Raw genomic sequence first — 27,626 nt, 5'->3', positions numbered from 1 at the left:
TCTTACTTGAATGTATTCATGTAGTCCTACTTGGGGTGCATAACCACTAACAATATTAATTATATTGCCTCCCACCACAAGTTTCACTAATGTTATCGTATCCTGTTTTTGGACATCTTTTAAATTCTTTTAATGATTATCCCTATTCCATTTCTATGTCTATCATTTCCAGTATAATAACATTTATATCATGTGTTCTCAATTTCTCTAGCTTTTTCTCCTATTTACTCGTTTTCTAGCAGACATACTATATTAACCCTCATTCTAATCATAGTGTCTACCAACTCTATTCATTTATCTATCAGTATTTGTATGTCAGTGTGTATGCTGGCATAATAAGTAGTATAATGAACTCCTCAGTCCTCACTTTTTCTTTGGCGGGACATGTATGATGGATTTACAAGATTGAAACAACTTTAAAAAAGATACAAAAAATGATAAGATACGAGCAAAATTCCAATCCAATAGGCATTACTTCATACTATGCTCGTACCGGTACAGCTTCCCTAATCTATTCCTCTCCTCTTTTTCCCATTTGCCATTTTTTTCTCCCATGAAGAATTCAACACTAACGGGTTTACAATGGAGGGTAATCCATGAGTCGGCAGATTTTACACTTTATGAGATTACCATATCGTCTTTGTTTTGGAAGAAGTTCATGGCAGGACATGTATAATGGATTTACATGATTGAAACAACTTTTAAAAAGATACAAAAAAATGATAAGATACGAGCGAAATTCCAATCCAATAGGCTTTACTTCATACTATGGTCGTACCGGTACAGCTTCCCTAATCTATTGCTCTCCTCTTTTTCCCATTTGCCATTTTTTTCTCCCATGAAGAATTCAACACTAACGAGTTTACAATGGAGGGTAATCCATGAGTTGGCAGATTTTACATTTTATGAGATTACCATATCGTCTTTGTTTTGGAAGAAGTTCAAGGTGTTGGGAAGAATACAGGGACCATCAGAAAAAAGAGAACACCAAAAGAGGTCTCTATATACCTTAGTATAGATTGAATGAGAATTTGAACTGAAGAGGCAGCAATAATACAACTCAAAATGAAAGAGTAAAAATATACTATTAGCTATCAAAATCTTTTAAAAACTAATATCAAGTTGTTCAACTCGACTAAAAGAAAAAATCAAAAAGAACAAATAAAAAAACAAATGTGAAGTTGAAACTTCATACAGAAACACAAAAAGAGCCTTTTATTGATGGAATTCAAAAATAATCACAATACTAATATAGAATAATGAATCATAACTGCTAAACAATAAAATTTCAGAAATTGCATCTGCACTACAATATGCACCATAGCTACCAAAACTACAGCAGGAAATTAGCTGCCATTACTTCTCCTGGTGTTTCATATTTTTGGAGAACTTTAAGTAATAATGCAGTGTAAATTAATGAAAAAAGTTAAATGAGGCAATTTCAACACAATAGTACATCTGCACAACAATGTGTATCACATCTAACCAAACACATGAAGAAAATCAACTTTTCTTGTTTCCCTAGACATTCTACCATTTGTATACAGATCAAAGACAGCAGATGAGTTTCAAATAACTTACTTGTGGCTCATCCCCATCTTTTTTCTCATGCAACTTGTAAAGCATTGGAGGAAGGGACACTGATGCAGTTGATCCCTGAAGATCATCTGGTTTCTGAACCAAGCGCTTGGTAATTGACAGGCCAAGGTCACATATTGCATGTGAGTTCTGTGAATATAATTTGATCTCATCATTAAACATTGAAAAGATAGAAAATTCTTTTTGTTGCTGCTTATAACTTCTTTTATTTTGCTTTTTTCCCTTTCCCTATGCGGGTGTATGGGGTTTGGGGTAAACTTTTTTGGGGGGAAAGGAGGGAGGGGTGAATCCTTTCATTGCTTACTTTGCAAAAAAAACATAAAAGGAGCAATTTTTTAATCCCCTACCTTTGACTTTGATGGCTCAACGATATCTTCTGAACACTTGATATTTCGAAAGATAGATATTACTAAAGAAATACTCTCCTTTTCCTTGTTAACACTAACTTCCGACTTGCCCTCTTCATCTCCATGAACAAGAATGGAAAGAAATAAGTACAACCCCCTGAAAAAAATAGAATAGGACTTGTTACATCACCCAAAAAAAAAAAAAAATTAGACCACTAACATTCAAATCAAACATTATCCATGACAAATTACTCTCAGGAACTGTTTATCAAATCCTCCGGTGTAGGTTTTTCACCAAGAGTTGCATTTAAAATACTGTCATGATTCATGAGATAATTCAGTTTTGATAAGAAGATTTCAATAAAAAAGAAGGAAGAAACCCCATGTAAACAATCATATACAAGATTTTCATGGTTAATGACCCCATTCGGCAAACATTTCAAAAACTATTTGAAACTTAACCTTAATGCTCCACACTAGCGTTTACATTAATAAAAGTCTCTAAGACTTCCATTTTATTCAATTAAAGAACCATCCACATCCTCAGAAGTTCTCCAATTACTCAGCTTTTAAGTACATGATAGATACCATAAACAGCAAAAATGGGCATGTACATGAAGAAACCAACCAAAGTCTTCAAAGCAAATGGTAAAAGTGACTAATACACACAGTAAATGACACAAAATTATACAAGTTACAAAGACGAAACACACCCTAGAAGAACAATCTGGCACTGACATCATTTAATTCCATAGCAAATAATAATGAACTCGGAATATTTTTCAATTGAAGATATAATTAATAAACAAAAGCATGGATAAGAACATCAAATGATGCCAATGTAGTTTATTGAAGATAATGACACAGCTCCAACACGAAAGTCACGTAATACCTAAATTTATGAGAGTCTTCTGTCAGATTAATGACAAACGTCAAGTAAAAATGTTTACCTCAAGTTAACTATTAGGGCTAGTTTGGTACGGAGGAATGAAATAAGGTAGGAATGCAATGAACCAGAGAATGTATTCCCATTCTCTCGTTTGGTTATGCATGGCTTAAAAAGAAAAACTAATCTATATATATGTAAACCAAATAAATAAATAACTATATATATATATATGTGCATAAATATATATTTTCAATGTATATTTGGAAATTGAGGAGGGAATATCAAGAAAAAGTTGCCTTTTATTGGATCTCGTTGTTTGAGAAAAGTGTGTTAGCAATCACATCGTTCAAGCAAAGTGATTTTTTATATTATTTTTACTCTGTATTTTTTTAAGTGGGAATGGAATGTCATTCCTCTTGTTGGAAAGTGGAATGATTTTAATAGAATGACCATTCTCCGAGAAAGGTGGAGAATCGGCATTCCATCTTTAAAATTACTTTCCAAACAAAAGAATGGAAATAAAGGCATTCCATTCCACTTTATTTCATTCCATTCCCACCTACCAAACTAGCCCTTACAGAATTTACAAAGATTATATTCACTGAAAATCATTGTAAATTCTTTTCAGGTTTTTGAGCTAGAGTATGACCTAAAAATATAAAAAGGCAACTTAAAAATACTTGAACTCATAATGATCTATAGTTAGGTTCATTAAGCGATAAATAAAAGAAAAGTCACTCTACCAGTACAAGCATATATAAGAAAATATGTGTGTGGGTGTGTGTAAGTGAGTTCAGCACTCACTGTGTTCATCAGGTCAGCAAGAAACAAAGGGAACCCATGATTTGCAGTACACTTTCCTTAGCAACAACAGAGATGTCAAACAAATGCCAACACCAATTTGTACAATATAAAATAGTTCACTTTTCGTACCTAAAAAAATGTCCATGAGAAAATTTGAAATGTGGTTTATTTATTTATTGGTGATGGATTTTTCAATTTAATTATAATTTGATAACAAATAACTATTGGTTGATCATTTTTTTTATGTTTTAGCTATGCCTCAATGGAAGCCATGCTACCAATAAATGAAATAACATAACCAATTAAACAATCAAATAAATAGATCCAAGGAACCAAGACAACGCTTCAAACAATGATTTAGATATTCCACGTCAACACGTTATGACTTGAAATAGAATGTGCCTGTGTGAAATATACCTGTATATCAATTCGAATGCTTTGACATCCTTGCATTCATCAACATTTGGACACGCAGAATGATGAGCAAGAGCATGGACCAAGTGTGGGAGAATGTACTCTGGATAAATCATTGGGGAATTTGTATCGCTTTGAAAGGAAGGTTGTCGTACCTTCCCTAGCTGACACATCTGAACAATGTCAATTAAATTATGCTTGTCCTGTCAAATAAATAGGATGAAAAGAAACATTAATGCAAAATCTAGATAATAAATTTTCAAAATCCATTCTATATTTCTATATATTGGGAGTGTGATATATACTTTGATAGAACAAGGAAATATACTATGAAGTGATTTACTGTAGCATCAATACCTCTTCGAAATTTGGCTGTTGCGATTCAATCATGTCAAGTAAGAAGGCACAAGCATATTTTGGGTCCAAAAGCCGGTCCTTTGCATATTGATGAACTTTGTTGAGAAATAGCCTCTTAGCTTGAGGGAAACTGATCTATAAGTCCAATCAAGGAAGAAAAGAAAACAAAAGGGATCAATTTTCAAACTTCAATTTAAAATGAGTAAATTGTTTCTTAGTGAAGATCACAATGAAGGAATTATTTATAATACAAACAGGAGAACCGAATCAAGATACATTCTGATAAAAGATTTAGCAACAAAGATTCAACCTCCGAAGTTCTCAAGGTTAAGTAAAAGACATCAATGGGTATCTCGTGATCCCAGAGCTTTGATAGGCGAAGAATTGCCTTGGCTGCTGCAAGCTTCAAATGGGCCTTATCAATTGAACTGCAAGATGGCAAGGAAGACAAGTATATCATATTATAAGCCTAAGTCAAACTCTCATGTCTTCAATTCCTGTAACAAAAAATCCAACTCCTATGCGGCCAACATTACCTTGATCCAATATCTTCCGAAATTTCTCCAAAAGAAAGAATGTTTTTGAGGAGTCCCAACAGGCCATCAATCCCAAGACGAAGCTGAGCATCTTTGACTGGCAAGTAGCTCTTGACCAATGTTTTAATGCCAAATATCTGAAGAACAAAATTTTACACACTTCATAATGTATATATGGTTTATCAAGGTGGCGTAATGCTACAGAATATACACCAAATAATATTATCTAATTATATCCTGGACCAGTTTTAGAAAAAAATGTCATCTTAGAAATATAATAATTAAAAATTACTGCAGGCAAACTGACCTTTAATGAACAGAGTTCGCTTCTGTCATCCCAACACTCTTTTGATTTATTATCTTCTTTCTGAAACAGGAAAGCATGCATTAGATGAAATTAATTATTATTACATCATAAATGGATGAGAGATATCACAACTCCAGCAGATTTGGAAGGCATACATTACTGCACTCCAATAAATTTCTTTTAATGAATCCTTCAATTTCGCTCTCTCTTGTTTCAAAAACTGACATTGCAGTCTGTGCTATACACCCCAATGATTGTAGTACAGCCGGCAAATGTGTCTTTTCCTCAAGCATATCCACAAGCCTCTGCATATTGTGCAAGAAACATCGTCACATATGCAGATACCGCAATCAAAGTAGACCACGATGTGACTAAAATAGACCAATAGGCAAGGTTTTAAATTGTGGTCATGGTGTAATAGATGTGGGGTGTAATGGGCATTTCATAACGGCAACAAAAACCAGCATTTAAGTTTTTTCTACCTCACCCAGCATAGCCTACACAACCCCATACAGAATTTCCAATTCCAAAATTCAATAAATATGGGTTTGTAATGACTTCTAGTGGATTTTATGAATATTTAAAGGTGATTTAATATGAGTTTTGGCTGTACATTGTATTTTAAGCCTCTCTCATTAGTTTAAACATACAAATTCTGAGATTTCACTTAATTACAACATACAACACATACATTATATGTTGCATAATAATATAATCATACAATTTTATTTTATTTTATTTTTTCATAAGCATATAATCATATACAATTTTATCTTTCTTTTTTTCATAATTACAATTGTATCTTTGAAATCACTAAAATATAAAATTTAAACTATTAATCTAAAAATCAGAGAATAAAAAATTCAGAAATTAATAAAAAAAAATCTTTAAAAACCTTCAAAATCAAAATATGCAAATTTTATGTGATCGATAACACAATAAAATTAATATGTACAAGATATTTTGAGAGTATGGGAGTGTTTAACACTTGCACTTTCAAGAAAATTTAAAAATAATTGAAAAATCAATATATCGGGGGATCTAGTGGAATATCTATAAACAAAATCTATGAATATAGCACTAAACAGCATTTCCATGTTAGATCTAGGTGGGGAAAAAAAAAAAATAGATATATATATATATATATATATATAAACCTACCAATTACTTTTAAGGTTAGAAAGTTTTGATCCAAGATCATGTGCTTTTTGAGTCCTTTTTTTTTTTTTTTTAACATATCTAAGGTTTTGATTGAGCTTAGAGCTTACACAGGGTTGTAAGAAAGAGAGAGAAGCTAAAAAAACTCAGGGAGAAAAGGTGCATGCAAATTTAAAAATCCAACCGCCCAATCACAACCATATTGGCCGATACTTTAGCGACTCGGTTGAGCATTTCCGAGTCACTCTGAGCCTTGGTCCCTCGCAATTCTCATTGACAATCATATACCACACTGTAACGGGCTCGACTCTGGCTAAGTCTGTTAAAACTTGGCCAAGTCAGTTTATATCGTGCAATATTTTGAACCTCGCCCAAAGATTATCATGATAAAGTTATAGGAAACCTTGTATAAAACAGAGAGCGACATAAGCCCATCATCCTTCGTAATTGCTGCTAGAGCATGTACCGCATACTTGGCCTGTCTTCGAGTACCCTCTAAGCATATCCTTTCCAGTACAAGGTCTAATGAACTGCAAGTAACCAATAAAGTGTTCAGAAAACATATATTCAAGGAATGTAAATTTAAGAAATTAACAATTTCCATAGTAGCACCTTGAGGAAACTCCCAGTTGTTCTCGAATAGTTCCACCAGCCCTTGCTAGAACATGCAAAACACCTTCTTTTATTACTTCATTATCATCTTCAAGAAGATGAATTAAATCTTCTTCAATCCCACTAAGCAGCAATGGGCTGAAGCGTGCAAGAATCTAAAAGTTCACAAAAAAAAATTAAATTAAAAAAAAAAAAAAAAAAGGCTGTAACATGTTTGAGAAGCCAGAACTCACGGAAAGGTTAGGATACTGATCAAATAGGTTCGCCAACAATCTGATATACTAATAGTTCAAGGAATTAAATGGATTGATGATGGTGACAATTAGAATTCAATGGCTTTAAAATGACAATGATAATAGAATGGACTGATGATAACTGATAATGTTCAGACCACTGCAAAAGGTATTAAATTCACAATTATTGTAAGAACTTGCATAAATTAATGGATTTAATTTGCAAATAGGTATGATCTTCTATCTAAGTGGTCCCATTCAATCAAGTGCACTTAGAAGGCAAATTGAACAAGAACAGTATATATCATCAATTTCTCGGTTTTTAATGGTAATTTTGTATATAAATTGAGAATCTAATAATTAAAATACACTAATCATTCTTTTGTTCTGATTCAAGACCCAAAACCAACATACTTCACAACCACCACTAAGGAGTCATCAAATTAATGCTACCCGTTCTGGACAGCATTACATGTGTCCCATCTATGCATATGTCTGTGTGCACATGCATGTTTGATTAACTAATCCCTGCATGTTATGTAGAGATACAAGGTGCACCAAAACTAATCACAAACATATAATCAACAGATGATACCCAATGTTTGAAGCAAAATAACCATTTTGTTTTTTAATCTAATCCCAGCATGTTATGTAGAGAAACAAGGTGCACCAAAACTAATCACAGCATAAAATCAATAGAAGATACACAATGCTTGAAGCAAAAGAACCATTTTGTTTTTTAACCTAGAAATAATGTAGGAATGGGATGTTATACCACTAGTATATTCATGCAAGACAGAGTAAGTTTTGTACTTCCAGCTGATTTTTGTGTGTCAGCTTCCATAAGGATTTCTTTCACATGCTCCTTGTTGAAAAGTATATATGAGCATTTCATAGACAGTGTGCTCAGGAATTCATAAAGTCGATGTCTCTCACCAAGGATCTTAAGCAAATCATCCTGCAACAGGAAAATATTATTTACGAAATCATTGAAAATAAACTTTCCATGCATAAAAAAGAACACAATTATCTGTGGCTATGATTATTAGCTTACCCGATAACTACAAGCTTGAAGAGTGCTCGTGTTTTGATCAAGTAGACTTTTCAAGATCTTCCAGACATTAGCATCTTTTAATTGATCAAGAATATGAAAATTCTCTTCAGCCTTTGCAGGATCAATAAAACAGCGAGACATCATTCTGAAGCAAAATAGAACTTTTTTTTGCAACTCCGGAGCATCACCATCCTGCACAATGAAAATGAATTTTTAGATTACCAGTTCCTTTTTCCCTTCCAGGAATTATCAGTTCAACAGATAATAATTGCGAACCTGATACATCTGCCTAAGAGAAAGATACCTATGCATCTCTTGTTGTAACCTGCAATCCAAGAGGAAATCCCCTGAAAATCAGCATAAAAGTACATCAAAGACAAAAAAACAAAAAAGAGGGGAGTTCTATGAGAACCATGTTGAAAAGCTTGATTTCAAAATCAAGCATTCATAACAAACCTTTGCTTCTGCTCCAGTATCTTCTCAAGAGCCTTAACCTCAACTTTGTCAAATCCTGAAAAGACTCTTACCCAATTTCCAACCTTATCTTTGACTGTAAATTCGGTTGGGAACAGGGTCCCACATAGAATGGGTTCGATCATATCTGATCTGCAAAAGAGATAAAAAGGCTTAAATCATTTTGTTTGAGAAGTCAATTCTGTAAAATATCCCACGGCTTCTAATGGAGTGGTTTCTCATTAAGATTCATTTTTTGTGAATTATCGGGATCATCAGTAGGACTGCTCGAAGAGTTTGTTGAACTAACTTTGTCAAGCAAGGAAATAATCCTTTCAGTTTAACTTCATTCCACAATTATCTGACTTTCAGGTCACCTTATTGTATGAAATTTTTTGCCTATTTTACTAATCATATCCTTTTCTTTAAACCAACAACACAACAACAACTACAAAAAGCTTATCTTCTTTAGATAACATAGGATGTATGATACACCCATCCTATACTCAACATGAGAATAAATGTGATCTCCATTTCGTGTCTCCCCTCAGATAGGCAAAAGGAAAAATAAAAATAAAAAATTAATCAGAACTGCCAGAAAATCAATACAATTTACCAGAATTTTTTTTTTTTTTTTTTTTTGATAAGTAAGAAAATAATTTACCAGCAATTTTGGTCATAAAAACATCTCATACCTACAACATGATGACAAAGTCACTAACAACAAAATAAAAATATATATACACAAAAAACACTAATCTACTTTAGATAACAGAAATAGTATGATACGCCCATCCTATACTAAACATATGTTCATAAGGCAAATGAGATCTCCATTTTGTCTCTCCCCTCAGAAAGACAAAAGTAAATAAAAAAATTAATCAACAACCAGAAAATCAATATAAATTACCTGAAATCTTTGTCATAAAAGCATCTCAATATCTTCCCAGGAATCCAATCATAGTCATCAGTTTTAGTTGAGCTATCAGAGCAGCTCAAGCAATAAAGTCTGTATATCTCAGCCAGCCTCTCCATTGTATTTATTTTAACAAGTAGCTAGATATAAGGAATGACGACAATGAGAATGAGTACAAAAATCACTTAATAACTTAAATAAAACTTGCGCATAGACATAAAAAAGGAAGGCGTAATTGTACAGATTTGTCTCGGAGGCGCTCTGCTACAAGCTTTACAGTCTCAACTGGAACCGATGTCAAGGCATGGCATGCCACATCGCAAACTACAGCAACAACTTGTTTACGGACATTTTCGTCGTAGTCCAACAGCCGATCACAAAGGGCAGCTAGCAAATGTTCACCCAGATCAAAGTCAAAAGATGTAACACACGTGTAAATTACTAAAACATTTCAAGAACCCTTACAGATGATCTGAGGAGCTTCAGCCCTGAAAGGATTCGACAAAAGGTAATTCTTGACATGTTCCAGGACAGACATTCGAACCTCAACTACTCTATCGGTCAACCTCTTCAAAAACTCCAAAAAAATTGGCTGAAATGTTTCAGAGATAGCAGAACCCGGCAGAGCAAAAAGGTCACCTACTAACTTTACTGCTTTTAATCGGATGTCTAATTGATCTGTCTGTACATGTTGAAAGTTGGAAAATAAGAATTCGTTCATCAAAATACAAATAAATTCAAAACTTATGGTATGAAAACAACATTCACTTTTCATGTATCTCTTGAAGTATTTATGAGTGGAACTATTTTGCATTCAGCCAATCCTCCTCCTCCCCCCACCATCCTAAAAAATTCATTCATTCATTCATTTAAAACGCCTTTTTTTTCATCTTATTTTGGACCCAAATTCATAAGCAATTCTAGTATGGGTGCTAGGTTGCAACCTCCAACAAGTATCGTTACAAGGTCCTTGAAACATAACACATGCATTCATAATAAATTTCATTTCATATCAGGAGGAACAATAGAATATATTTGAATTCCTAGAATAATATACATGCAGTGACAGAAGTTAGCAATTGATTCTGTGATTACCAATAGCTCTCCTGTTAGGTATGGGACAACTCCTAATAAGATCTGAGGAGCACAACGATAGATATCATAAATGACTTCATGGTAGTCAATTTGACTATTCAAAGATCTATCTCCAGACATTGATGATATAAGGAACTGCTTTATGCCAGGTTCAAGTTTTCCAGCACAATGCTCTATAACATTCATAGCAAGCCTCCTTGCAGCCATTGAGAAATCCTAGCATTACAGATTACAAAAACTCAACTCTTCAGAGAAGTAGAATTCAAATAAACTTTTGACATTATGCAAGCAAAGTCCAGTGTAAGACAAAGCCACCTTCAAAAGGACAATATAGAAGAGCAAATATACATGAAGAGTAGGTGCTTACATTTTTATTACGGCCTAAAGCAGACAGCAAACCAAGTAGAAGATCCTCCTGGACCTCCTCACTCTCTTCTACTAGAACAACCATGATTGTTTGCATCGATGTAATGACACTGTCTGAATGATCATCACTGCATGTGTACAAAATATAAACTGGCAATTACTGAATGGGCAGAAGAGAGCCAATAGGGAAACATATATACATGCGGGATAAGTTTGTCATATAAAGTTAAATGCAGAATTTTAAATGAACTCCAGAAAAGCAATGATATTCAAACTCCACTTTTCTCCACTTGCACTTCATTTGAAATTTAATATACATGAAATGACAAAACTACCCCTCAAAAGTGGACTGTATGAGTACTTTTTAAAATGATTGTGGAGTGTGTGTGTGTTTTCAAAGGGCAATTGTGTCAATTTCTTTTCTTTCTACATAAAATGGAGTGCAGACCCCATTCCAAAAATATTTTCATGTAATTACACCTTCAGCAAATCAAATATGTTGCCTTCTATTATTTAATAACACATAAAAAATTTCAAAGAGGAAAAAAAAAATAAGAGAGAATAAAGGGAAAATAAGAGGAGAAGAAAAAACAAGAATGGAAAACTTCATTGAAAAAAAAAATGTGTTTCGTTATAGAGAACAAATTAAATAAAAATAAGGGTGGGTTTGATGGGGCTAGAAATGTTAGATTTCTATCCGAATTACTTCAGTCCATCTTAATTTTGAAGTTGATAGTCTGCAGGCTGAAATAAATGTATTTTCTCTCATAATCACCCCTTATCACTTCTCTTCTTTCCATAATAAATGAAAGAAACCATGGGAAATATAAGATTTTACAAAAATTCTATCCTATTCCTTCCTCTTCCTCAGATTATATGGTGTGTTAATCTGAAGTGCCAACATCCCTCCGCCGGATTACTTGCCACAAGGGCCTTAATGAATCAAGCAAAAAATCATGTCGATTTCAAAGATCTGTATCCAAGATAAAAGCAAATCATAAACTCTTTTCTTCAAATTCATATAAAAGCATCATAAGTTAGTTCCCATTCTCAAGCATATAATAATTTTACAGCACCTACTAAAATTACAAAATAACTTGATTAAATATTCATAATAGATTATGAGGGATGCTAGCGTCAGTCGCCTTAGGCGATTGAATTGGTGCCTGATTTTTATCATTTTTTATTTTTTGTTTTTCGTGCCGGTGTCTTTATGTTTATTTTTTTTATTATTATTTATGCTTTTCTGTGTCGGCTTTTCTCTGTTCTCATTCTCTCACTTTGTCCAAGTCGCGAACCCAAAATTCCCCCTCTTCCCCTTCACTGTCTCTCACCCTGTTCTCCTTCACCTTCACCTTCATCACAATCTGCCTCTAAACCCAAAACCCAACATTTTGCAGACCCAAAATTCCCCTTCTTCTTCCCCTACTTAACCCAAAACCACTTCTTCTCTCTCTACTCTCAGCCTCTCTCTCTCTCTACTCACCGGCGAGCGAAGAACCGGCCGTCTAAGCCGCCGACCACTCTTCTCTTCCCTTCTCCAATCTCTATGCCATGGCTCGATGCGCGCAGGTTCTCCGGAACTTCACCTTCAGCTGCGCTCACTCCGCCCTCGCCGAGCCCATCGGCGTCCCCGGGTTCGGCCGCGGACTCCTCTCCTTGCCGGCTCAGCTCTCCACCTTCTCTCCTCAATTGCCGGTGCCGGAGAGCATGAAAAGGGTTGATAAAGGAGGTAAAGGTGAGATTGTGGTGGCTTGGACGAAGATCGGAGTAGAGAGAGAAGTGGTTTTGGGTTAGGAAGTAGGAAGAGAGAGAGAGAGAGAGAGAGAGAGGAAAAGCCGACACAAAAAAGCATAAACAATAAAAAATAAAAATAAACATAAAGACACCAGCACGAAAAACAAAAAATAAAAAATGATAAAAATCAGGCACCAATAAAATACTGCCATGTCACACAACTGATAGCGTCAATTGCCTTAGGCGACTGACGCTAGCATCCCTCATAGATCATATTGGATATTTTTATGCTAGACAACAAAGCGTCTCAGCTCCTGACACTTAGCTTCGGAGTTAAGCTGGATATCTCTGAGAGCCTATTTGGCTGCTTAAACAATAATAGATGTGAATCTTCCTAGGTTGGCGTTTGATCCAATCATATCAAATATAATCATTTTGAACCAGCATACTTAACTTGAACTCGTGACAAAATCGTAATTAAGCCAAATTAAGATAGAGGACATACAATGATCCATCAATTGACAGCCCTAAACAATACTTCAAGGTAACCCTGAATATTCCATGCATCATACATGCATAAGTCGAGCAATGAGTAAGAAGTGTTATTTGACTATTTTCTGTCTCTCTTTTTGAGCAGAATGATCTTTTGGCTGATGAGGTGTTTGGGACCCCACTTTCTAGCTGCTCTCCATCTTTGTCATCTGTTGAGATTGGGGAGGATGGATCGTGTTCCTCTGTTCATGGGGATTTGGGCATGGTTTTGTGGAACGGATGTGAGTCTGATGTTGATTTGCTTACAACTTTGGCTGTTGTTAGACCGGATGGGAATTCTGTGGAAGGGATGGGATTTGATGCAGGGTTGGCTGATTTGGAGAATGAATGGTTGAAGGAAAAAGGAGTTGAGATAGGTTCTCTTTTGGGTGTATCTTTTGAGGGTCGGATGGAGGAGGTGACAGATTTATTCCTTGATGTTCTTAATGCTCAATTTGTGGGTAGAACGGATAGTAGGGGGAGTGTTCCAGTAGCGAGAGAGGAGGGAGTCCAAGTCCCTTGACTCTCGTTACTTATGAAAGGAGGAGGAGGGGGGCTAGGGGGAAGGCCAGTGGAAGGAGGAATGAGACGGTCAACTCTACTGTTTCCTTATGAAGCTTCAAATTCTTTCATGGAATGTCCGGGGTCTCAACGACCCGGCGAGAAGGAAAGTGGTGAATTCGGTAATTCGAAAACGGGCGGTCATCTAGTGTGCCTTCAGGAAACCAAGATTGCCTCGATGCCAGATGTGATTGTCCGAAGTTTGTGGGGTGGGAGATTCGTGGAGTGGTTTGCCTTGGATGCGATTGGCTCTTCGGGTGGTATCCTGATCATGTGGGATGTCCGATGGATCTCTTTGTTGGACTCTCAGGCTCGGCTTTTCTCGGCATCCTGTGTTTTATCCATGGTGGAGGATGGTTTTCGTTAGGTTTTTACTGGAGTCTATGGGCCTACGGAGGATAGTGATTGCCATTTGCTATTGGAGGAGCTGGGGGAGATTCTTAGTCAATGGTTGCTGCCATGGTGTATCGGGGGGGATTTCAATGTGGTGCGTTCCCCTTTTGAGAGGTCGACAAGGGCAGGCGGACGGCTAATATGATGGCCTTCTCAGAGTTTATTGATGATTTCGGTTTGCTTGATTTGCCTCTGGTGGGTGGGCCCTTCACTTGGTCCAGTGGACGTTTTCCTCCGTCTCTTTCACGTCTTGATAGATTCTTGGTGTCGAGTGATTGGGAGGAAAAATTTTCTGATGTTGTTCAGGCCACTTTGGCTCGTCCTTTGTCTGACCATGTTCCGTTGCTATTAGATTGTGGTGGGATGCATAGCAGAAATTCTCCTTTTAGATTTGAGAATATGTGGCTCCGGGCTGAAGGTTTTTTGGAGAGAGTCCGATCCTGGTGGGCGGGATACGGAGTGGCTGGCACTCCTAGTCATTCTTTGGCAAGCAAGTTGCGTTTTTTGAAGAATGATCTCAAAGTTTGGAACAAAGAGGTTTTTCGTAATTTGGCCTGGAGGAAGAATCGGGTTCTATCTGAGATTGCTGATATTGATAAGATGGAGAGCTTGGGTCTATTGACGGTTCCTTTGAAGCTTAGGAGGGTGGAGTGTCAAACGGAGTTTGCTGAGATTGCTGTTATGGAGGAGATCTCATGGAGACAGAAATCTAGAGCCTTATGGCTTAAGGAAGGTGATAATAACACTAAATTCTTTCATAGACTTGCCAATGCTCACAGAAGGAGCAACCACATTGGGAGGATTCAAGTGGATGGGGTGTTGATTGGTAAAGAGGAGGAGATTTGCAAGAATTTTTCTGAGTACTTCTCGAAGTTGTTCACTGAATTAGCAGTTTGGCGTCCTTCGCTTGATGGGATTCATTTTGATTCTATTTCGGGTGAGGAGTGCTCTGTTTTGGAAGAGCCTTTTACAGAGGAGGAAGTTCTCGCTGCTTTGAAGAGTTGTAATAGGGATAAAGCCCCTGGTCCTGATGGTTTTACTATGCGGTTCATTTTGGAATGTTGGGAGGTGGTTCGTGAAGAGGTGATGGGCTCTTTTCATGCTTTCCATGTGCAGGGCTCTTTTGAGAAAAGTTTGAATGCAACTTTTATTGCTCTAATTCCAAAGAAGGGATAGGCAATGGATGTTAAAGATTTCCGCCCTATTAGTTTGGTGGGATGTTTTTACGAGTTGATTGCGAAAGTTTTGGCCTCTAGGTTGAAAAAGGTGATGGATGGCGTCATTTCTGACTCTCAGAATGCCTTTGTGGGTGGTCGTCAGATTTTGGATTCAGTCCTTATTGCTAGTGAATGTGTTGATTCTCAGTTGAGCAGCGGTGTCCCGGGTGTTCTATGTAAGCTGGATATTGAAAAGGCGTACGACCATGTGAACTGGAGTTTCTTTCTCTACCTGTTGGAGAGAATGGGTTTTGGTGAGCGGTGGAGGAGATGGATTCTTTTTTGCATCTCTAGCGCTCGATTCTCTGTCCTTGTGAATGGAGCTCCGACGGGTTTTTTCTCTAGCTCGAAGGACTTGAGGCAAGGGGATCCGCTTTCCCCTTTCTTATTCCTTTTTGTGATTGAGGCTTTTAGCAGATTATTGACGAGGGCTGTGGAGCTGGGTTTTTTGAGAGGTTTTCAAGTGGGGAGGGATGTTGCTAGTCAATTGGCGGTCTCCCATTTGATGTTTACGGATGATACTATTGTGTTTTGTGATGCGGACGCGTCCCAGTTGAGGCACTTGAGATGCGTTTTGATTTGGTTTCAAGTGGTCTCTGGCCTTAAGGTTAATGTTGGAAAGAATCTGCTTGTGCCTGTTGGGGAGGTTCCTGAGATTGAGATGCTTGCGCAGATCCTTGGATGTGGTACTGGCTCTTTTCCCATTTCTTACTTAGGATTGCCATTGGGTGCTCCTTCGAGATGTGTGGGGAGCTGGGATCCAGTTGTCGATAGGTTTGAAAGGAGGTTGGCGGGTTGGGAAAAGCAGTACCTGTCCAAGGGGGGTCGGGTTACCTTGATTAAGAGCACCATCTCTAGCCTTCCTACTTACTTCATCTCTCTGTTTCAGATTCCTTCTTCAGTGGCCGAGAGAATTGAAAGATTGCAATGCAACTTCCTTTGGGGGGGGGGGGGGGGAAAGGAGAAGAGTTCAAGTTTCACTTGGTTCGGTGGGAGCAAGTGTGCCGTCCAATTCGGTTTGGAGGCTTAGGGTTAAGGAGGTTGTTGCCTTTTAATAAGGCTCTCCTTGGTAAATGGCTATGGAGGTTTGGGATAGAGAGGCATTGGCTTTGGAGGAGAGTTATTGAGAGCAAATTTGGGGAAAGTAGCGGTGGGTGGTGCTCTCTGGCGAGGCGTGGCCCAAGGGGGGTGGGAGTTTGGAATTTCATTCGGAGGGGTTGGGATGATTTCTGCAAGCATGTTCGCTTTCGAGCTAAAGATGGAAGGAGGATAAGTTTTTGGAAGGAAATCTGGTGTGGGGAACGCCCTCTTGCTCTCGCTTTCCCACAGCTTTATAGGATTGCTTCTCACCGACAGGCCATGGTTGTTGACTATTATCATCTCGATAACGGGAGACTAACTTGGGATGTTCAGTTCAGGAGGCATTTTCAGGATTGGGAGATCGAGGATGTTTCTCGCTTTCTGGAGCTTTTGTATAGCCAGGTGATCTCTTTTAGGGAGTCGGATTGTTGGTTCTGGGTTCCTAACTCGCAAGGCCGTTTTGAGGTTAGATCTTTTTTTATATGCCTTTCGTTTCATCACGGAGATCCCTTCCCATGGAAGTCTATTTGGCGTTCCAAGGCTCCCCGCAAGGTCGCCTTTTTTGCTTGAACCTCAGTCCTAGGCAAGATTTTAACCCAAGACAGTTTGAGGAGGAGGAATCAGGTGGTGGTCAATCGGTGTTATATGTGCTTGTGCAATGGGGAGTCAGTTGATCACCTCCTTTTACATTGTAGTATGGCCAGAGATTGTTGGGATTTGATGCTTGGTTTATTTGGGGTTCAATGGGTTATGCCTTGTTCTTCTAGAGGGTTGATTGAAGCTTGGAGAGGCGTATCCGTTGGGGCTTCCATTCAAGATGCTTGGAGGGCTACGCCACTTTGTATTTTGTGGTGTATTTGGCTCGAGAGAAATAGGAGATATTTTGATGGAAAAGAGAAACTTGATTCTATGCTTAAGTTCTCTATTATTTGTACTCTTTTTTGTTGGGTTTCAGGGAGAGATTATAGATCTACGGAGAAAATTATTGTTTTTTTGGCCTCTCTGAAGGTCTAAGGCGCCCTTTAGCTTTTTGTTTTGTATCTTTGGTTTCTGCTCCCCTTTTTGAGCTTTTTTAATAAATTCTTACTTATCAAAAAAAAAAAAAAAACATTTCACCCTCCCCCGCGCTGAAGGGACTGCAGTAATGATGCATAGTTTTTATTTTTAGTGAAAAAGACTTCTTCAAGAAAAGAAAATTAAAAAGAATAGAAAAAGGTGGAGAAAAACAAAATGTAAAAAAGAAGAAGAAAAATATAAATTTTAAACAATCATACAGAAATTGACAAAATCCACTTAAGAGCAATGTTCTGCAAATAATATTTAGGAAGAAAAGGACAAACCAATTTATTTAGATGAGAAACATTTGGCTTCGGAATTTGGATGAGACAAAAATTATGTGACTGGTGAAGCAATATTTATCTTAGGCTTTAAAAATTCAGAGAGAAAAAGAACAATCTTTATAATCAATAAGCAACTCATCTAACGTTTTGTGCAAGTAATGTATGCCCCATTCACACATATGGAATGCAAAACAAGACAATAAACTCACTCACAATTCACATATGTGAAAAAATAACAAAAAATCTAAAAGGTTGACTGAAATATTCAATTACAATAGCACAAACAAATCTAACTTGAGAGAGAGAGAGAGAGGTATGGTAGCATTACTAACTGTGTAAGTGTATTCCTCTTAAATAATTGACATTGAATTTTTATGAAACAAAACGCACCTGGCAACAGCAAAAAATATACTGAACATTTCATTGATAAGATCATAGCATTCAAGATCCAACATCACAACACACGACCTATATCTTGCCAGAGTCTCCAAGATGACAACTCTCCTTCCAAAAGAAGGACCACTGGTATCACTTAACCCACTAAAAGTGCTTACAATCAAATGAAAGATGTCCTGTAAACAGATCATATTTCGATTAGGGGGATCTAGAATTGAAAAAAATTAAAAGATGATTCAAGAAACGCATGGACCAACTGAATAAACAATTTGACCTTAAAAGAGAAATGTACCTTTAACACATTGTCACTGTAAGGTGCTTCAGGTGCAGTAATCCGGGTTATGTCACAGAGACAGGTTGCAACAAGAAGTTTTACTTCCCTATCTTGATGTTTTAGCAACTCTGGCTTGACAATTGCATCTAGAAATGGCTGCATGCATTCCAAAATCGACTTTGGCGGTGATTGATCCAACTCAGAAAGGCATGTTGCAGCTTGCTGCATTTCAATAGGAAGGCAATTAGAACACACTTATTCAGCCACTGAAGAAAGAAATGAAACTAAAAGAACTCAATAAATTACGGTGTCCATAATTTAACCTTATCAACAAAGAATCAATATTCTGCCACATTCTAATGATAAAAGAGTATGTGTGTGTGTGTGTGTGTGTGTATTGGCACCATGATCCAATAGTAGATATTCATTAAAAAATAGAATTGAAAAGATGGTAAAAATAAATATGGAAGGAGATGGATGAGTTATTTTATTGGAAAGAACAAGAACAATATAGAAGAAGCTAAACAGAGGTGAAAGCTCATTTTTACAGGAAAGTCAAATGAGTCAAACTAGCACAACAGTAAAGATTTTTCTTTTCTTTACACTAAGTTCCGTGAATACATCAATGACTCAGTCCCTCTAGCTTGCGCAAATTAACACCATAAGGCACAATATAGTGCTTTTAACTTCCCAATAATCAAGTGTAGAGTCTAACTAACTTTTTCTTTCAGGTAAACCACATAAAACCTAAGAATCGGGCACAATAAACTAAGATAGTAGAGAGACTAATACAAGAAAACAAAAACAGAACATAAGCAAAACATGCACACACACAAAAGAAAGAAGCTAAAAATGTTATTTCGTTGAATTGTTGGAACTTTTCGACTACCTAATTTACACAGCGAAGACCTCCCCCCACCAATTCTGTTTGGAGTTCGCTGAGATCTCACGAAGGATGGGTTTGAGGGATGGAGCAAGAATCCCTCCCTTAAACAGTAACGTAGCAACTTGCCATTTGCTTGAAGAAAACATTACTCCTACATAAACAATCAAATTCTGATTTTTAAAGCAACACTTTGAATTGCCTCATTTCGTTTGTTCGACCAACTCCAAATTCTAGCATTTTGACAGTGCCTCTTAAATTGTCATCAAAGTTGAACACCTGAATGAAATAAAAAAAAACCTTGGTTTGTCCACAAAAGCATGCAATTGGGCACCTTAAAGTCACTGCCCAGGGTTACAGCCATCTCCCTATGCCTCAAGCCACTCTACCTCACATGGGTTTTGCTATGCTTGCATAGCCACTGCTAATTATACTTCTGCTCAAACTCCAAATCATGCCACAGTATGCACATGCAGATGTACAAAACCAAAGTGTCAAAGCTACTCCAAGGGCAAATAAATCAGAAAATAGGCCACCATGTCTTTCATGGTTTCTCTAGGTCATACTGACTTGAAATTCCGACACTACATTCACCCATGAATCATGACAGCTACCCACTTATTAAGAGAAGTGGTCTCTACACGAGGGAAAAAGAAGAATATCAGATGTCTATCAAATGTCCATACAAAATGGTTATTAAATAATCCTCCAAAGCTCATATAGAATCTGAACCTCACTAGACAGTAAATCTATATTCTAGATCGCCTCAAGAGCTGCTATCAACCATGGGCATCAAATATGTATTATTGGCAGATCTGTAACCCTTGATAACAGGTTGTGTTGCTTGTTCGGCTTCAAAAAAATTGAGATGTTCTTGTCTCCTGATACTTGATACCATATTTCTCAATGAAATGAATGAAAATATTTATGGAGTCCCTCAAGTAACAAAATAACATCCATCATAACATTTCATTCTACCCAGTATGGAACCACAGCTGCTGTCTTCTTATTCAGATTAGTCGTTAAGTGCAGTTAGTCTGTCACAAGTTCCAGGTCTGCATCACATGTTCACAAGCAAATATGACACAATAAATAAGCCCCATCAAGGTTATCTCAAGTGGACTACAGAATTTGTTTCAATCATGCATGCCATTCTAGAGCTATATCTTCATTATATTGTCATGAACATAAGCTTTTAGTTTTTCTCTTCGCTACCTAATCAAAATCCTTTCCAGCCATACCTTCATTTACTTCTTTCAGCGTGAAGTGAGAACTAAATCTTCCTCTTATTATTTAATATGCTCAGAAATATTGATTTCATTACACATCAAATTATACTTGTGGTTAACAAAATAATGGCAGCCTCAGCACATTAGTATGTGAAGCCTTTCTCTTGCAAAACATTTGTAACGACTAACGACCCTCACCGCCAGACACAATATTGTCCGCTTTTGGCTCTCCCGGACCAGAGACTTCCCAAGGGGTCACCCATCCTGATACAACTCCAGAGTTAAGGACCGTTGTAAATAAGCAAAGCACCTCGTGTTAATGAAATACTTCGTTTGCATATTGTTCAACCTCTTGTGTCTTCATTTCGCTTCACCTTGCAATAATTTTAAGTTCCAAATTTTTTTGCATAGCCAGACTTCTAAATAAGTTGCACCATGAACTGTAAGCAAACTGATCTAAATTTGGACTTCAGGTTTATCTTCAAACTGTCTAAATTTTGACCCCAAATGGAACTAACTAATTGATTGGAGGTTAATGAATTATGAGGAAGATTTAATATAAGTACAAAGCAATAAAAACAAGTTAAATCTTGGTCACCCTTATGTGTAGGTGAATGAAAATTTATGGAACAAAGCCAATATGAGATAAGAACCAGTAACATATAAGGTCTTCCTCATTCTTTTGGTACTGTCATGCAATTTCAGCACAAACAAGAAATTATCATAATGAAGAACTGCGGCACCACTTATGGTGCTGGGATCTCCTCCATGAGTTTCTTACACAATTGATTGCACATTATTCTAGTAAAATATTGATTCCTTGTAAACAATTTACAGGAATATAACTAGAATTGCTTAAGGAAAAAAGAAAATTGTACCTAGGTTTTAAGTTAAAAAATTGTTCTACTTGACTACTGAGTTTACTGAGATCTCGTAGAGAAGTGAATATTTTTGTTCAGCTTAACTTCATTCCAAAATCTGAAATCTAATCAGATTTTTTGCAAGGATTAGCCATTTCAGACGTTATGAAAAAATATTTTAGCCAACACGTCTGAAGGTTCATACTTTCCAATAGAAACAAGTGATCACATTTGGGTCCCACAACATATCCTAGTGTCAGCTGCTTATTAGAAAAACAATAAGAAGTATTTGCTCTCCTTTAGAAGGTTATTGTCTCAAAGCCAAGAAAATTTTCCCTTCTCAACACCCCTAAATCTGACATCAGTAACACATCTTCCTCTAAATTTCGAAAGCATGCATTATTTCAATGGGTCTGTTGTAGGTGCTAGAGGATATATAATGAAGCCCTTTACAGTAAATCCTCCTCATTGATGAGTCCTTGAAAGCAATGTTATTTGATACTCACTTCAACTATAATACCCAAGTTACCACAGTGCTATACCAGCCCACAAAAATATCATAACATTATTAAACTCTAATGTGTCAGGAGCATCTTCACCAAACCTATACCATGTTAATGCTAAATTGGGCACAATTACTGAAAAGTGTCATTCTCTTTGTCATCGTATGTATCCTCAGAATTAAATAAATGACTACAGGCTTCAGCAGCCAATTCCAGACCAATAAAAAAAATCAACCATCTTCAGATGGAAAAATTTTGGCTTCTCATTTTTTTAGGCTGGACTACTTTGCTGAACCATCATCGCTTTTCTCCACCCAAGCAAGGGAGGGAAAAGTTTCAATTTCAAACCTTAGATTTTGTCTCATGGAAATGAAAAGAAACACTAGGAATTCAAAATCAGAAAGAAATTCTCAGGAAAATCCTTTAGAATATATATATGTGCGCGCTCTCTCTCTAGGATGTGGCATCTCTTCAATTAGCTTTAGCCACCAAAGAATCACTTGTTTATGGTGAAATTTTTCCCTGGAACAGTTTACCATTATAATCGTTTGTTGTTACTTCAATTTTTTTATTTTTCAATTCTACCTTTCCAAGTTCGAATATATCATATTCCATGGTTCACAGTCGCGGTATCTGCCACGGTAACTGTTGTTGAAGTCAATTGAAGAAATTTGTTAATTATACCCCAAGCTTTACTACCAACGAGAAAATTGGCTGCTATAATTTTAAAAAATAAAAATAAAATCCTAGAAAATTCTCTCAAATTATTCTCTTATAAAACAAGCCGTGCTTGGACGGCGAGAGTACTCGAGATTCACCAGAGTAAATTTATATGGCCTTCCTTGGCCTCTAGAATCAAAATACATTCACTTCTTAACTAGCTTCTTTGCTTCTCTCGCGCGTTATTTCCAAAAAAAAGGGCAAAACAGTATGTCAAAAAGAACCCTAATTCAGCAGAATTTACACAGAACTTTCCACCGAAACCATGAACTTGACCCAAAAGAGTAGATTCATGAACATGAATGCAAATTAAACTACAAAAACACTGAAACAAGCACTACAAATCAAAGTAAAAAAAAAATTCTGCAACTCAAAAAGAGAAAAATGCGTACCTTCAAGAGCTTGACGAGAGCGTCTTTATTTGTCGGAGGGGTCTCGAGCTTCGATCCGACCTCCTTCAGCTGGTGTTGAAGCTTCTGGGCCATGTTTTGTTCGGTTCGGAAGCTACACGAGCTCTATCTGGACCATCAGGTTTATTAGAGAGGAAGACAAGTGAGACGAAAGATACTTGCCAAACAAAAAAGCGAAACGAAAGAGGGTTTCGAACAAGGAAGCGATTTGGGCTCCGAATTTAAAGTGGAAATTAAGTAAATTACTCTTGACTTCAGAGCTCTCTCTGTATATTAGATTGAGTTTTGCTATTGTATCCCTGTATATTATCCTATTTTCATAAATAACCCAATAAATTCTTTGATATATTGGTTTTGTCCCCTGCTTTGAAGTTATTTTCTCCTCCACTGAAAGTGAGAAAAATTAAAGGAAAATGAAATGAAACGTCATCACTGATGTGGGTACAACACCCTGCACATCCTTTGCCTAGATATTTGCAAGAAACACAATCTGATTCACAGCAAAATTACATTATTTTTAGTCCAAAAATTAATCAACATTTTTAAGACTTTCTTTACAAATATGACAAATTAAGATTTTCTTATAAATTAAAAAAGGTTAAAGATTTACAGCAAATGCTTGTACAAAGAGAGTGATCTAACTTCAGCTATATATCTTGGGCACTTTTATACCTCTTTAATTAAGTTTTGATATTAATTATTAACCTTAACCATGGTACTTATATTTTTACTTGGAATAAATTTCTTGTTGTATTAAATAAGTTCCATTACTCCTTTTCTCTTTTATGTACTTTCAGTTGATATGGAACGTTTTATTTATTATTATTATTATTTTATTTTTATTTTTATTTTTATTTTTTTTACGATAATGTTGAATTTGTTAGAGCATCTCATAATTCACTACTAAGCGTATAATTCCTTCGTTCTATATGCACCGATTAATTATTTATAAAAATTCATTGAGATGGCCGGAAAAAAATTTGAACCATCAACTTTTAAAATATGAGGTGAGAGATTTCGAATTACCTCTTATGTTTCAATTCATCATTAAAAAAATAAAATTATGTTTGATTAATGAATCCAATATTTAAATGACCTTAGTCAATGAATTTCCTTAGAAAGGTAGCAAGAATTAATAAATAAAGAGAGGGATACTTTAGACTTGAGTACTCTGTCTGAATTCATAAGGTTGTAGAATTTAAAAGGTAAATAACTTAAACAAGGGTATGCATGAAGACAAATTTGTTAAAATGGTGTATGATTCAAAATTAGTAAATTATAAATGGAGCACGTGTAAACTATAAAGTGGTGTCACGACTCACGGCAACGTGCCAACGCCACGAAGTCGATGATTTGTCGGGAACCAGACAAGTTCGGCACGTGACGCGACATCTTCACAGACTCCTTTGAAACTGCCCCTTATGTTGGTTTAGAAGACAGTATTGCCAGTTTGCCACTGTAAAAAATTTCGGACACAAATAGTCATGTTTGCACCTTATTATTATTACTGACATGGCTCTCCATATTTATGAAATGTGGACAGCCTCTTAAGTAAACTATAAACGAGTTTATAATTTTTTTTTCAAGAGTTCCAAAGCATTTGTTATCGTAAACGATACATACTAACCAATACCGTAATTACAAACAGGGGCGGAGGGAGGGAGCCCCAAATTTTTCTAGAATCTCTAGTACTAGTATTAATTTATAGTTTATATACGATAAATTCCTCTATGAAAATTAATGTTCCCCTCCCTCAAAAAATTTCTTAATGGTAAATATATAGGAAAATTAATGGTGATTTTGGATAGGAAAATTAATGTTCTTGTTTTCCCCTATATAGGAAAATTAATGTTGACCTTCCAAATTTTAAAATTTATTTGAAGTTAACTATATGTGATAATTGAAGGTGCCTCTACAGTAATTGAAGGTGTATTGCAAAGGAAATACTTGTAATTCTTTCAAAATCTTTAATTTTGCTTTTATAATTTAAAATCTTATAAAAAAAAGTGTTGCAATCTTGCTACAACGTATTATTACTATGTTTATATAGGAAAATAATATTATTGATGACTTTAATACTGACTTAAAACCAACAAAGATAAAAATATGATGTAGTTAATCTAAAATTTTAACTTAAATAGACATCATTATACTTTTATTTGTTTCCATAAAATACATCCATTTTCCATTATTATCTTTTCAGTTTTCCATAACTCCTTTTCTTATATTTTTAGTTTTCCATATATAGTTGTATCAAATTTTTTTTTTCACACCAAGTTTCATGGCACTCGAATATAAGAATTTCATTTGTACAAAATCTAAAAACAAAAACTACAATGTTTTTATAAATTTGCAGTGCTTTGCAATTTTTTTATTTTCAAAAAAAAAAACTCCTATCATTGTTTTTGTTTATGTCAGTCATGTGGATTATTAGTTTTGATTATTATAGCAACTAATAAATGCATATCAAGGTAAATAGATTAATATTAATGATCAAAGACACAATCTTTAATATATACTTGAATACCATTAAGCTTGCTGTGAAAACGAAAAAGAAGATAATGCCGCCACGGAAAACTAAAAAGATGAGGAAAGGGAAAGAATATGATACCTCTATGAAAAACTAAAAAAATAAGGAAAGGGAAATGGACTATTTTATGGAAACAAACAACAGTAACAATAATGCATATTTAAGTTGAAATTTTATAATAACCACATCATAATTTGATATATATCGGTTTTAAGTCTGGTATTAAAGTCACAATAATATCATTTTCCTTTTTTTGTCCTTTCTATTTGGTCCTCTCAAAGAAAATAATTTAATTTTTGTCCGTCAAAAGAGATAGACTTTTTTTTTAAGGGCAAAGTACAGAAAACCCTCCCTCGACTTGTAGTCATTTTCAATAAACCCCTCTTATCTATTTTTTTTCCCAAAGAACCCCCTTCGACAAAAATGCCCTTTATTTAAATCTTAATTCTCATGAATTTTAAAAATTCATATCTCACAAACCGTAAATTTAAAAATTGTAAATGATATATGCATGGAAAACTTATGAAATAAGGATTTCATAAATATAATACATAACTAGAGAGAAATAAACAATCTAAAAATCTACTCCAACAATCTTATTTTATTTTTAAAAAATAAAATACTCGAGATATTTGTAAGAAATTTTTCATAATTATTCATTTACATATGGAGCCGAATATATTAAAAAAAAATTTAGTCCCAACAGAGATCGATTTCATGAGATATTATATTTTGCGTCAAAGTATTTTAATTCTTTTATAGACTCGCCATTTAAAAAATAAAAATAAAAATGAATATTCGGTCTCTCTTGGGCCTAATTTTTTTAAATGTTATGTTCCATATGAAAATTAATAATTCTGAAAATTCTCTTGCAAATAACCCGAGCCCGAGTATTTTATAAAAAATAAAATAAACTAAGATAATTACAGTAGGTTTTTAGATTATCTATTTACCTCTAGTTATGAAGTTTTGTTAAACAAATCATATATTTTTGGAATCGTTGTTTTATAAGCTTTCCGTGCATATATTATTTACAAAATTTTTATGTACGATTTGTGAGATTTGAATTTTTGAATTCAAGAAAATTAAGATTTAAATAAAAGGGCATTTTTGTCCAAATATTAACTCTTTTTCCCCCTCGGGTGGTTCTTTGGTAAAAAAATTAGATAAGGAAAATTTATTGGAAAAGGCTACAAATTAATGGGGGTTCTTTGGTAAAAAAATTGACGAGGGGTTTATTGGAAAAAGTTACAATTCGAATGGGGTTTTCTGTACTTTGCCCTTTTTTTTTTAATATATACAATTGAATTCAACGAAAAATGATGTTATTGACTACCTTAATATCCTGACTTAAAACCGACATATACAAAAATATAGGTACTTTTAAAATTTCAACTTAAATAGGCATCATTACGACTTTTGTTTATTTTCTTTAAAATGCGTCCCTTTTCCTTTCCTTATCTTTTCAGTTTCCATAACCCATTTCCTTATCTTTTTAGTTTTCCATAGCCGTATCATTTTTTTTTTTTTTTTTTTTCACAGCAAGTTTCATGGTACAAAATTTAATAATTTGATTTGTATAAAATATAGAGCAAAAACTATAACGTTTTTGCTTTGCAAAATTTTTTTAAAATTTTCTCTTATTGTTTTTGTTTTTGGGAGCTAGACAGATCATTAACTTTGATCATTACAGCAATGGACAAATGCCTATCAATGTAATAAATGAATATTAATGATCAAAGATACAATATGAAGTATCTCAATAATTATTACAGGTATGCAATTTGAAATATAAAATAAATTTACATATGGTTGAAACTTT

General features: G+C 35.4%; 1 protein-coding gene across 2 annotated transcripts in view; it reads right to left on the bottom strand.

Moving 5' to 3' along the window:
- LOC132268137 (sister chromatid cohesion protein PDS5 homolog A) overlaps positions 1–23,500 on the bottom strand; it is a 33,675-nt gene extending 10,175 nt beyond the window's left edge. For both annotated transcript variants that reach the window (XM_059768890.1, XM_059768901.1), the window contains exons 1-22: positions 23,257–23,500; positions 18,688–18,891; positions 18,390–18,571; positions 11,142–11,268; positions 10,775–10,990; positions 10,145–10,361; positions 9,921–10,066; positions 9,674–9,819; positions 8,767–8,916; positions 8,587–8,635; positions 8,311–8,502; positions 8,032–8,214; positions 7,024–7,178; positions 6,815–6,941; positions 5,409–5,558; positions 5,254–5,313; positions 4,947–5,083; positions 4,721–4,838; positions 4,411–4,545; positions 4,057–4,256; positions 1,947–2,103; positions 1,582–1,728 (exon numbers count right to left, since the gene is read on the bottom strand). In XM_059768890.1, coding sequence (XP_059624873.1) covers positions 1,582–1,728; positions 1,947–2,103; positions 4,057–4,256; positions 4,411–4,545; positions 4,721–4,838; positions 4,947–5,083; positions 5,254–5,313; positions 5,409–5,558; positions 6,815–6,941; positions 7,024–7,178; positions 8,032–8,214; positions 8,311–8,502; positions 8,587–8,635; positions 8,767–8,916; positions 9,674–9,819; positions 9,921–10,066; positions 10,145–10,361; positions 10,775–10,990; positions 11,142–11,268; positions 18,390–18,571; positions 18,688–18,891; positions 23,257–23,349 — 3,291 coding nt within the window. In that variant the 5' untranslated portion in view covers positions 23,350–23,500. The remainder of the gene's footprint in view (positions 1–1,581; positions 1,729–1,946; positions 2,104–4,056; positions 4,257–4,410; positions 4,546–4,720; positions 4,839–4,946; positions 5,084–5,253; positions 5,314–5,408; positions 5,559–6,814; positions 6,942–7,023; positions 7,179–8,031; positions 8,215–8,310; positions 8,503–8,586; positions 8,636–8,766; positions 8,917–9,673; positions 9,820–9,920; positions 10,067–10,144; positions 10,362–10,774; positions 10,991–11,141; positions 11,269–18,389; positions 18,572–18,687; positions 18,892–23,256) is intronic.
- Between the last annotated feature and the right edge of the window lie 4,126 nt (positions 23,501–27,626).

The sequence above is a fragment of the Cornus florida genome, unplaced genomic scaffold (assembly GCF_030987335.1).
Source record: "Cornus florida cultivar Cherokee Brave unplaced genomic scaffold, ASM3098733v1 CherokeeBrave_3.0.0_Hap2_Chr01, whole genome shotgun sequence".
Lineage (NCBI taxonomy): Eukaryota > Viridiplantae > Streptophyta > Magnoliopsida > Cornales > Cornaceae > Cornus > Cornus florida.
The sequence above is the reverse complement of the archived record's forward strand: the minus strand, read 5'-3'. Positions and strand labels throughout refer to the sequence as shown.